At 44.2% G+C, this 13,253-nt stretch overlaps 1 protein-coding gene across 1 annotated transcript in view; it reads left to right on the forward strand.

Moving 5' to 3' along the window:
- LOC139543455 (multiple epidermal growth factor-like domains protein 9) overlaps window positions 1–9,335 on the forward strand; it is a 69,358-nt gene extending 60,023 nt beyond the window's left edge. Inside the window, exons 6-7 of the mRNA XM_071349556.1 lie at window positions 7,828–8,149; window positions 8,575–9,335. Of these exons, the coding sequence (XP_071205657.1) occupies window positions 7,828–8,149; window positions 8,575–9,068 (816 nt within the window). The 3' untranslated portion in view covers window positions 9,069–9,335. The remainder of the gene's footprint in view (window positions 1–7,827; window positions 8,150–8,574) is intronic.
- Window positions 9,336–13,253: the final 3,918 nt, after the last annotated feature.

Genomic DNA, 13,253 nt, shown 5'->3' on the forward strand with positions numbered 1-13,253 from the left:
AGTAGAATGGCCATACTGAAGACCTCAGTGACTTTCAACGTGGCACCGTCATAGGATGCCACCTTTCCAACAAGTCAGTTCATCAAATTTCTGCCCTGCTAGAGCTGTAACGGCTCAGCTACGAAGTGGTAGGCCACACAAGCTCACAGAACGGGACCGCCGAGTGCTGAAGCGCACACTCACCAAGAAAATGCCCCTGGAAGCAACGTTAGGAGCTTCATGAAATGGGTTTCCAATGCCGAGCAGCCGCACACAAGCCTAAGATCACCATGCGCATTGCCAAGCAACGGCTGGAGTGGTGTAAAGCTCGCCTCCATTGGACTCTGGAGCAGTGGAAACGGGTTCTCTGGAGTAATGAATTATGCTTCACCGTCTGGCAGTTCGACGGCCGAATCTGGGTTTGGCGGATGCCACGAGAACACTACCTCCCCGAATGCATAGTGCCAACTGTAAAGTTTGGTGGAAGAGGAATGAATAATGGTCTGGGACTGTTTTTCATGGTTTGGGCTATCCCCTTTAGTTCCAGTGAAGGGAAATCTTGACTGGCCTGCACAGAACCCTGACCTCCACATACTTTTGACATTTGCTCAGTACATTGTTTTCACTGAGGAAATGTACGAGTCTGTTGTTAATGATGATGTAGAGGATATTCCCAAGGTTGTTGTTGACTCATATCCCATGGTTGGTATTGGGGTCAAATTTGTCTTCACTTTTGTGGATTGGGATGATCAGTCCTTGGTTCCAAATATTGGGGAGAATTCCAGAACTGAGGATGATGTTAGTGTTTAAGTATAGCCAATTGGAATTTGTGGTCTGTGTATGTTTTATCATTTCTCCCCCCTCTCTCTCTCCTCCCCTCTCTGTGTGGTCCACTCCTGTTCATGCTGTATAACATACTTGAGATAAAGGCTCTTTAGAGGACACTGATCAGACCGGGTGTTTTCTGATCTGTTTTAAAAAAAATGGCTTCTCTTTAAGACCTATTCTAGACTGATATTTAGCGAAGCAAAATTCTGTCTGGTGATCCCAGGCCATCTTCTCACCATAATCTACCACCTACCAATCAAATAGCCTTCCCCACCATAGCCTTTGGGGGTTTGTTTCATTTTATGAAGCCTTATAACTTTAGCCCCAATTAACGACAAGGTTTATTTAGCAATCCCTGATTTTAAAGTAGTTTTCTCTAGAAGGAGATGGCACTCTGTAGGGATCACTGCCCTGCAGAACGATTCTCTTACAAGCAGGCTTAAGTCATCTATCAAAGTGATAAATGCATCCAATATACATCTTATCCTCCTTGAAATTACTCCTGATGCTTCCTTCTTGTGAAGGAGAGACTGCAAAAGTAGCCATTTCACAGTGATTAAGTGCTCTGTGTTTAGACTGCAGGGTAAGTAGGCAATTAGTGACCTTCTGCACAAGGATAAAAAGTGGATTAAATACACACAGGTTGTGCTCATAAGCAGGGGTGCAACTTTCACCAGGCCCCTCCACATTCTGAAATTGCATTTTTGTGCCCCCTACCAGTTTTATCATTGGAATGTGATACAAATGAGGCTACTGTGTGCTTTAGGACCATGCGAACGCCTCCGAGCGGTCAGGTAGGCAGTTTTGGAGTGTTTATCCGAGAGAAAAAAAATATTATGTCCCCTCCACTTCTAAAACCAAAGTTGCGCCCCTGCTCATAAGGCCATTCATGGAATGACTTGAAAAGCATTTTCGCTGGAGATTTAGATTTTCCACTGAGCAGGCTTTTTAGTTCAGGAGTTTGCCTAATCTGGGTTATGAGAGTTTGCATATGAACTCAGGATTAATGGGATAGTTCACACATGATAAAATATATTTTTTAAATCATACCTTAAAATTAGTCTATGGGCGAAGAGAGACAGTTCCAATGTGTTACTTAGTCACTGCCCTGGAATGCTGTTCAGACTATAGGCGTGCCATCTCTCAAGTAATTCAAACCAAGTTATTACACAACCACTTTGAGGAATACCAACTCTGCCAGGGATTGTGTCATTAAACTACTTGGTTTGAAGGTATTATGATGATTTTAGCCTACTTTTTTTTTAGGATTTTGAATTGCTTAGATTGGTATATTTAAAGGCAAGGTGCAGTCAAAAACTTGATTTTGAAATAATACTGTGAAATTGTGGAAAGGATAATAATGCCCTTTTAGTGTAAGAGCTGTTTGAAAAGACCACCTGAAATTTCAGCCTGTTTTGGTGGGATGGAGTCTTGCCCTGCCTGGTGACATCACCAGGCTGTAAATTAGTTTATGGATCAATAAGAAAGAGAGTTCCAAACCTCTCAGCCAATAACAGCTAGTTTTCAGTTTCCCCCTCCCCAGTCAGACCACTTCCCCTCCCCAGTCAGACCACTTCCCCTCCCCAGTCAGACCACTTCCCCTCCCCAGTCAGACCACTTCCCCTCCCCAGTCAGACCACTCTCCCTCCCCAGTCAGACCACTCTCCCTCCCCGGTCAGACCACTCTCCCTCCCCAGTCAGACCACTCTCCCTCCCCGGTCAGACCACTCTCCCTCCCCGGTCAGACCACTCTCCCTCCCCGGTCAGACCACTCTCCCTCCCCGGTCAGACCACTCCCCCTCCCCAGTCAGACCACTCCCCCTCCCCGGTCAGACCACTCCCCCTCCCCGGTCAGACCACTCTCCCTCCCCGGTCAGACCACTCCCAGACAGTCCTAGCTAAATTCTTGCTTGAGAAATTGCTCTTGGCTGAGAACCACATATTAAAAATTATAAATAAATTGAAAACCGTCACAGTAAGATACTTAATTGCTACCCAGAAATGATTTGACATTGAGATAAAAATGGCTGCATTGGACCTTTTTAAAGTTATTGCATGTAACAGTATACCATCAAATTGTTGAATTGCTTACCACCACCTTTAATGGCAATTGATTCACTCTTGTCCTTCATACTCTACCTATATAATGGCACAATATATTAGATGTACCTAGATTGTCCTTGATGTGGAAGCGTCACAGCTGTTTTAGCACCGTTCAGTCTTCATTCAATCTTTTTAGTATCTATTGATGGATCCAACTCCCCGTCTCTGTCATTTAACTACACACACTACTACTACTATTCACTCACTCACACAGCGTTTAATGCACAGTAAGAATGATTGACAGCCAAACTGAAGGGACCACAGAGGAAGAGACTGGTTGCCCTGGCAACGCCAACAAGTGTTAAAATGCCTGTACCCCTGATAATGCACTGGGAGGGCTGTGAAAGCCCCTCTGGCTAAGTTGATGATGGGGATAAATGCTCCTGCAGTCCAATGCATACAAATGGAGGGTCAATCAGATACAGTGCGTCCTGGGGTGTTTTTGTCTACCGAGCAACGCCTGGCTGCTGACTATGAAATAGGCTAGTATCTTCTTTAATAAAATGTTATGCTGTTTCAAATGAAACAAAATACCCTGCTCTTGTTAAAGCTTTTAGAATTAATTTGGTTTGCTTGTTCCAGAGATTATTGCATCCATTCATCCAATACTTCACTGACTGTATACAACAGCAGCATACTGAATGGAATTCTGTGTGTTATGTTTATTTGAGTTAGTAAATCCAAGAAGGATAATGTAGCATTTTATTGCATTTTATCACCTACCAATCATAAAATCTAAATATATAGCTATGCCGATATTGGATGGGTATTTCACGACTCATTCACATTTTTACAACAAACTTCTGCATAACTGCTTCTTCAGCACGTTTAGGAGCATGTCTTCTCCTGTTAAACTTACAACCTGGTCCCTAGATTTGGATGTGCAGTGGGGGCGACAGCTTGACCCCTTGAGCGTGTGTTGGGTGGCAGGTATCCTAGCTTTTAATAGCGTTTGTCCAGTAACTTAAAGGTCGCTGGTTCGAATCCCTCAGCCAACTGGGTGAAATATATGTCTGTGCCCTTGAGCAAGGCGACCCTAATTGCTCTTGTAAGTCGCTCTGGATAAGAATGTCTGCTAAATGACAAAAATGTAAAAAAATATATATATGTGCTTCGGCACGTCTCATCTTATTCTCCACTGACTCAGAAGATTGAAGTGTGTGTGTTTGCTGAGGAGGAGAGAAGGATGAGAGGGGAGGGAGGGGAGATTCTTGTCATCCACTAAGCAGTGAAGGAAACTGGGGGGAGCCCCCTAGCTACCACATGCCTCCTCGCTCGTGTGTCCCAGATCTTGGTTTAGTTTCACATGCTCTGTCTAGCATGGGTAGCATTGGTCACAGCGTCACTGGCCAAGACGCTGAGCGAATTGTAAGCGGGAGTGTTATACTGTAGTCTAGTCTATCAAGCAAACAGGCTTGGAGATGTATAATATAAGGGTCGTGTGGGTTGAGGTCTCTGTCAGTCACCTCACAACACCCCTGACCCATGGAAATCCAAAGCCATTTTTAATATGATGTGATAGAAGGAAACTGCAACAACCAAAAACATTTTTTTGTTTATTCATATGCTGCTAAAAGCTGAATTTCAATATACAATACATACAGAACCTCATAGATTTCAGACCAATGCTGATTCTTGTAATTTTGTGAGCGTTTTCCATCTAGGGAAGGATCCTGCCTCCATTAATTTGCTATCGGGTCAGAAATTGGGCCATCCTGTGTACACATGACCCAAATCTATGAATATGTCACTTTGAGGTTTTAATTAACTACTCGAAGGCCTATGAATGTCTTTTGGGAAGAAGCCTCTACACTGGTACTCAGTTAATAATTCAACAATTCACTAGATAAATGATCAACATGGTACTGTACATACATGTAATGTTAAATGGTTTCAAGAGGCAGTTACGTGCTTTTCCTGATTCTAAGTCCTCGTTTTGAAAGGTAGCATGCTGTGTTTCCTGTATCTGTTTGTTAGTTCCTTGTCAGTGGTGCTGACAGATGAGTTTATTAAGGGGCCACGTGTCCAGCTGGCAGCCACCCTGCTGTTTCCTTCCACAACACAGGAGCGGACCAACAGTACAACTTCCTGTCATCCTGTAGTTTTCAGACCAGAGGTTCCCCTGCTTTGTTTCCCCCTCCAGGGCCACTCTATATCCCCAAAAAGTATTAACAACCAGTGTATATGAAACACTGAGTACGTTTACATGCACATTAATAATTTGATATCAAACTGATTATGGCAGTAGGCTGAGTATGGCATTAGTCATGTAAAAAACACCTTACTCTGCTCATCTTAATCGATGTAAGGTCAAAATCGAAGTAACACAATTTCCCCTCTGCTGTTCACTGGAAGCTGCACATTGAGATAAATAAGGTATGGTGGGACAAGGGGACGTCAGAGGTTCCAGTTTTGCTTTAGTTATGGCCATGACCTTGTAGGCTCAGGCAATTTCTGCAGACAGATACAAGTCTGTGTTTTGACCAACATTAATACAGCAGTTCTGTATGTTTTAAAATGGGACTCCCCTGTGGCAAAAGTCAAATGAATTGCACATGAAGGATTTATCACATTTGCAATGCAAATTATTTTACATTCTGGTTCACCCAATACACTGAGGCTGGATATTTATTAGGCGAAAGGTAAAAAGGCCAATGCTAGAAGAGGAAACTGTTTCTCTGTCTCTCTCTCACTCACTCTGTCAAATGACACTTTTTCACTAGATAATGTAGTGTCATTAGGCTCCCTACAATGATCTGGCACGCACCACACAGGTTTTAATCGTCTGGCACGCACCACACAGGTTTTAATCGTCTGGCACGCACCACACAGGTTTTAATCGTCTGGCACGCACCACACAGGTTTTAATCGTCTGGCACGCACCACACAGGTTTTAATCGTCTGGCACGCACCACACAGGTTTTAATCGTCTGGCACGCACCACACAGGTTTTAATCGTCTGGCACGCACCACACAGGTTTTAATCGTCTGGCACGCACCACACAGGTTTTAATCGTCTGGCACGCACCACACAGGTTTTAATCGTCTGGCACGCACCACACAGGTTTCAAGGAGTGTCTGAGGAACCTGAATAGTTCCAGCATGCGTCACTAACCTGTCATTGTGTGTATAAGCGTGTGTGTGAAATGAATTTTCAGCCTCTGCTGCAACAGTAAATGCTTTTAAATGAGCCCCTCTAATATTTCACTAATTGTCACCGCCTTCTATTTCCCTGCTGTGACTGATGATGGTCATTATCCTCCTAGCCTGTTACTCTGCACATTACCTGTGAAATTGGTTTAGCTCAAAGTGTATTCCTCCTGAGTGGCAATCATCTGATGAGTCGAGGTTCTTTGATCTGCTTGGTTTACATTCTGTTGGCAGTCCTTTGCAGAAGGCAAAGTGAGAGAAGGTACAGAGTGGGGTTCTAGTGCTTAGATTTAGATTTATATGTCACCATTCACCAAGCCTTTGCACCAGAGCAAATTTCACACCTTTTTGTTTATCTTCCTCACAATTGAACAATCATGAGGTAAAGTTAACTCAAATAGTAAAACAGTAGAAGAAATGGTGCTTTTGCATTCTTTAATTACCTCTCGTTGCCATAAGAGCAAGTGACTGATCGATTAATTAATGATATCTGACAATACATTTGAAGTCAGTACTCACTCTTAATGAAAGCTATTAAACTACAGTGCCCCCAGTGTGTCTGAGAACGAGATTACTGTACGCACAGTCTCTCTGGCATGTTTTTTCTCTGAAGACCTTAGACTTTGTGGGCCACGACACATCCATTTTGAGTTTAGTGATTAAAATTCAGGGCATAAAAAACAAAGACGATGCATTTTGAGGAGATCTTGTTATGGTTTGTTTTCACAGTTTTTTTGAACACGACTCGCCTCTGGCGGATAACAGAGGCTTCTGTTGTTAATCCTTTTTTCATTAGATTTGGAGTAAAGAGGGCACAGAAACAAAGGGAAGAGTGGAACCAACCGCACAGATTGTGGAGCTCCGATGTAGAACAGAAATGTGTCAGTCATATGTTGGGGATTCAGTTTAATAGTACAGGACTAGCTGCTCATGCAATTCCACCATTTAGGAGGTGCATGAATGAGAGAATGGACACACCACCTTTCTTTCTGATATTATTTGTTCTAGACTGTTTGGCCCTGTGTACTTCTGGTTGTAAAATGCATCTGGTGATAGGATTGTAGCCACAGAGGGACATTGGATGTTTCTGGTCAACTAGGTGTACAGTATGTGCAGAGGACAAATCACTATCTTAGTGTGATGGGATCTTGGTGTGACGGGATGGGCGTTGAAAGTTAGTGTACTCAGCTTCTTGATGGTATCCTAGCATCTTTGTCAATAATAATAATAATAATATATGTCATTTAGCAGATGCTTTTATCCAAAGTGACTTAGTCATGAGTGCATACATTTTACATATGGACAGTCCTGGGAACTGAACCCACTATCCTGGCTTTGCAAACACCATGCTCTACCAACTGAGCAAGGCCATGACGTACTGTATGTTGACTTCTTATCCACAGAGAGAATAAATGAAACCCGTCAATATAAGCAAGTGGGGGGGACACTTTAGCCTAGCACATTCCTGAATGCTTCACATGTGAAGTTGTCTCTGGTGGAACTGTAATGTTACATCTCTGCCACAGCGCTTATGCATCCTGAGAAAAGTTGCTTTGTGCAGAGATTTGCCATCCAAAAAATAAATAAAAGGACGTCGTAATATTAGCGTTTTGTTCTCACAAAAAAGCTCTTATTGTGCTGTGTAAAGCATAATTTCTATTTTTCAGTTTGAAGTGTTCAATTGTCTATCATACAAGCACAACCCATGCTACTGTCAAGCGCTCCAAAATGTTTATCCCATAGAATGCTACCACCACCTAGTGGTAGAAGGTCTTCTTGACTCCCCATACTGAATCATGCTGTGATGTTTCTATCTTCCTCCCAGACCCCAGGGGACAATCTGTGTGTGACCAGTGTAAGCCAGAGTACCAGGGGCCCCACTGTGACCAGTGCAGGGGTGGCTTCTACAATGCGGACAGCATCTGCCTTCCTTGCAACTGCAGCGGGAACGCCGACCCCGGGACCTCGCCCCGCATCTGCAACCCTGAGACGGGCCACTGCCTGAGCTGCGTCAACAACACGTCGGGGAAACACTGCGAGCGCTGCGCTGAAGGATACGTGGGTAGTGCCATCATCCACAGCTGCAAAGGTCAGAATCATTTAATAATAATCATCATCTTTGTTCTACCGACTATCTTTTCATGTGGATGGCAAGTGCTTCAAAGCAATTAACTCTGGTAGTGTTAAATTTCATCTCTGTGTTAAATTAAAATTTTGACAATGTAACTCTAATGCAGTGTTATTTTTTCATCACTCTTATAAGCGTTAATATAATACTAGATTATAACAATGGATTCATATGTACACTGTGAAAGTGTTAAATATACATTAACAACGTTTCTATGACTGAGATATTCTCCTGTTATCACCATTGAATAATTCCACTGTAATATTAAAGATGTATAATAAAATCAACAAACAAAGCTGAGGATGCATAATAGTTAAACAATTAGCAGTGACCTTTATCAAGAGTGTTCATTGTGCTAAACAGACACACTTGCCTCTCTTCCCCAGCTATAGTCACTCCCACCCCTGAGCAGAACACGACAACAACCGCCTCCACCACCACCCTGACCCTGCGCTCCACCACCACTACCCCCTCTAGTGGCCAAACTATGACTTCCACCTCCAACGCCACCACCACTCAGCTGACCACCACAGCCTCCAGCACCACACCAGGTCTCCTCGCCAACACCACGGCCGCCATCTCCGAGGTCTCCTGGACCCAGTTCAATGTCATCGTCCTCGCGGTGATCATTGTGGCAGTGGTGGTGCTGATGGGCGTGGCGGGCGGTGTCTATACCTACCGTGAATACCGCAACCGCAAGCTGAACGCTCCGTTCTGGACCATCGAGCTTAAGGAGGATAACATCAGCATCAGCAGCTACCACGACAGCCTGCCCAACATGGGGGACGTGTCGGGCCTGCTGGAGGAAGAGGCCAGCATGGAGGTGGCGCCCAACGGCCAGCTGGCGCTTAGCAGCCCCATCAACATGTACAAGGCGTGATGATGGGCCATGGGTGGGGATGCTTCTTCTTCTTTGGAGTTTTAACGGCGGTGTGCAAGCTAATATTTATTGGTGTTACCGCAGCCTTCTGGACTAGTGTGATAAAGACGCATCCTCCGGGAAACTGTATTCTGTCCCATCTCTACCACACCCACCAACCCCACCCGTGGTGGCCACACCCACCATGAAACTCTGACTGGGGGAGGGATGTCTCTGACTGGGAGAGGCAGGGAGGGGGGAGGAAGGTCTCAGACTGGGAGAGGCAGAGATGGGGGGGAGGGAGGTCTCTGACTGGGAGAGGCAGAGATAGGGGGGAGGGAGGTCTCTGACTGGGAGAGGCAGAGAGGGGGGAGGAAGGTCTCTGACTGGGAGAGGCAGAGAGGGGGGAGGAAGGTCTCGGACTGGGAGAGGCAGAGATGGGGGAGGAAGGTCTCGGACTGGGAGAGGCAGAGATGGGGGAGGTTTATCGTCCAGTCATCAGGATTTGAATAATAAATGATCTGCTTGTTGTGATGACTTCAACAGAGAGAATAATGTTGCGGTTACTAAAATGAGGAAGAGCTGGAAGGATGGACTAACTACAGAATCAGAAATCCAGTGACTCCTGAGTCACCCAGACTGGGAGAAAACATGTAACATGACAACCTGAGTTTGAATGGTTCAGAAGGGCCTGGGAGTTTGAATGGTTCAGAAGGGCCTGGGAGTTTGAATGGTTCAGAAGGGCCTGGGAGTTTGAATGGTTCAGAAGGGCCTGGGAGTTTGAATGGTTCAGAAGGGCCTGGGAGTTTGAATGGTTCAGAAGGGCCTGGGAGTCTTTGTGCCCTTCATGATTCAACCTTTGAGCCACAGGGAACCACATTGAGCTAGGAAGAGAGTGAAGGTGAGCATGTGGAGGTCCGTGAAGGCTGAGTGTCCAGCCAGGCCTGTGAAACCAGTGAACTGAAGCCCACTCTGAAACGCTGCATCACACAATCAAAAACATACTGAATATTGACAGTAGGTGCACCTCTTCATATACACATCCTCAAACACTATGTTTGCACATACAGTACTGCATACACATGCACAAGCACTAAATAAAACACACACACATGCACACCTTGTACCATAATAAAACACATACACACAAAATAAAGACAGAGTGTATTGTCCTGGTTGGTTTCAATGGAGGATAACTTGTTTCAAAATTGTTCATTTACATTGTATAATGAGAGAGAAAATGGACAATAGTTTTGCGACGATTATGATTCATACAACACTGCTGTGGGGCCATTTTGGTATGTTTGACACTAAAATGAAATGATTGCAGGGCTCTGGTACACTGTTAAGTCCAGGGCATCTATTTCACTAGGAGAAAACAAAAGGCTCCAGATTTTAAACAAGTGTTTTTGTTCATTTTATTTGATCATTTATTGCTTTTTGTTTTCCTCAATAAGCTTACTGCTAATGTGTTGCACAGACAGATTTTAGCCATGCAGATGCCAGAAGGCCCATTACAGAAAATGTATTGGTTTACGGCTGAAACTGAAGTTAAGGCAGGAGAAGTCATTTTCATGGTTTCTTATTTTATTCATAATAATAATAATAATAATGAACTGGATTTGTGTAGCAAGTGCTCAAATAGTTTTATTATTATCCACTACTTCCACCTGGATGATGACGCTCGAGTTCAGTAGGCATGAAACAGAAGAAAAAGACTGAAACGGGGAGACACTACCTGGACTTGTTTTCGTTTTCTGTTTCAAAACATTTTACCACCCGTGTTACCTACTGAACATGACCCAGCTGTCACAGTGGACAGATGAGGAAGTGCATCATACTAATTAAGAATCAGGGGGTGATTATGTGGGCATGATTGTCTGAGGGCCTGACTGGGAATTTAGCCAGGACAGCGGGGTTTAACAACACCCAGACTCTTGCAACTTTTTTTGGAGCATAGCTAGTCATTTATGGAAAAGGATTAAACCATTTAGCGGTGAATTCAAAAGCATGCGGAAATAGGGAAGGCAGAGCTCTTTCCCAATTATTTTGAATACAACGCAAACTGGTTTGAATTATGAGATTTGGTAGAACTATTGTCACCATACCAGATAAAGGTTTCTTTGAAATTGTTATTACATGACCTTGTGCACCGAGTGTACAAAACATTAGGAACACCTTCATAATATTGAGTTGGACCCTCTTTAGCTCTCAGAACAGCCTCATTTATTCAGTGCATGGACTCTACAAGGTGTCCAAAGCGTTCCACAGGGATGCTGGCCCATGTTGACTCCAATGCTTTCCACAGTTGTGTCAAGTTGGCTGGTAGTGGATCTCTGCTCTGAATAGCTTGTTCAATCTCATCCCGCAGATGCTCAATTGGATTTAGATCTGGTGACTGGGCAGGCCACTCTTTGTGGAACCATTCCTGGACAATCCTAGCCTTGTAGCATGGGTCATTTTCCTGCTGAAAAAATCAATTTGCAGATGGATACACTGCTGCCATGAAGGGATGCACTCAGTGTATATCAAATGTCCAGTTTCAGTTATCAAAAATGGTTCTAACCTTCCTTCAAGCTGCTCAACGGATCTGAAGCTTTGAACCCCCCCCCCCATTTCCCTGCAATACATTTCTCCCCATCTTTCCACCTAGAGATAATATGCTCTTACTCCCTCAGGTACTGTCCTGCTCATTGTAAATATGAACATGATGTACAGATTGGTTGTAAATAAGAAGCTACTATTGTAGATAGGAGAGGGTGAATTATTTTCAGGACTGGGAGATTCTGGGCCTCTGGGTTGTTTTGACATTCAGGCATATTAGAGGTATTCTCAACTCTGATCTCTTCCCATTGAAACGACATACCAACCATAATTCTTCCATAGAAGCATAGGTGCTGAGATTTACCAGATGCCTTTTCTGTCTGATACACCTTGTACATACCACAGCTAATGTAACCTACCAAAATTAAACTCTGTTTTTGTTTAATTTTTGTGTCAGTGTTGTTAATTTATTATATGAATGGTGCAATATGCAGAAATTGCTCCGGCATTTCCTTTTTGATCAAATTTGAATAGTTTGCCAAATTTCAGTTTGTGACAAAACAAGCAGTCATTGTGTACCATCTAAAGCGCTGTGAAATTGTATTTTCAGTTTGAAGCTGGTGTACAAAACCTAAAGTAAAAGACGCAAAAACTAAACTTAATAACGGGAAGCATAGAAATAACACACATACTTTAGAACAGATCTACCACTTCTCACTTAATATGGAGTTGGTCCCCCTTTTGCTGCCACAACAGCCTCCACTCTTCTGGGAAGGCTTTCCACTAGATGTTGAAACATTGCTGCAGGTACTTGCTTCCATTCAGCCACGAACATTAGTGAGGTCGGGCACTGATGTTGGGCGATTAGGCCTGGCTCGCAGTCGGCGTTCCAATTCATCCCAAAAGTGTTCGATGGGGTTGAGGTCAGGGTTCTGTGTAGGCCAGTCAAGTTCTTCCACACAAACCATTTTTGTATGGACCTCACTTTGTGCATGGGGCATTGTCATTCTGAAACAGGAAAGGGCCTTCCCCAAACAGAATCGTCTAGAATGTCATTGTATGCTGTAGCGTTAAGATTTCCCTTCACTGGAACTAAGGGGCCCAAACCATGTAAAACAGCCCCAGACCATTATTCCTCCTGCACCAAACTTTACAGTTGGCACTATGCATTCGGGCATGTAGCTTTCTCCTGTCATCCACCAAACCCAGATTTCGTCCTTTGGACTGCCAGATGGTGAAGCCTGATTCATCACTCCAGAGAACTCGTTTACACTCTTCCAGAGTCCAATGGCGGCAAGCTTTAAACCACTCCAGCCGACGCTTGGCATTGCGCATGGTGATCTTAAGCTTGTGTGAGGCTGCTCGGCCATGGAAACCCATTTCATGAAGCTCCCGACAAACAGTTATTGTGCTGACGTTGCTTCCAAAGGCAGTTTGGAACTCGGTAGTGGGTGTTGCAACCGAGGACAGACACAATTTTACACTATACGCATCAGCACTCAGCAGTCCCGTTCTGTGAGCTTGTGTGGCCTACCACTTCGCGGCTGAGCCGTTGTTGCTCCTAGACGTTTCCAATTCACAATAACAGCACTTACAGTTAATCGGGGCAGCTCTAGCAGGGCAGAAATTTGATGAATTGACTTGTTGGAAAGGTGGCATCAT

This window comes from Salvelinus alpinus, chromosome 18 (genome assembly GCF_045679555.1).
Source record: "Salvelinus alpinus chromosome 18, SLU_Salpinus.1, whole genome shotgun sequence".
Lineage (NCBI taxonomy): Eukaryota > Metazoa > Chordata > Actinopteri > Salmoniformes > Salmonidae > Salvelinus > Salvelinus alpinus.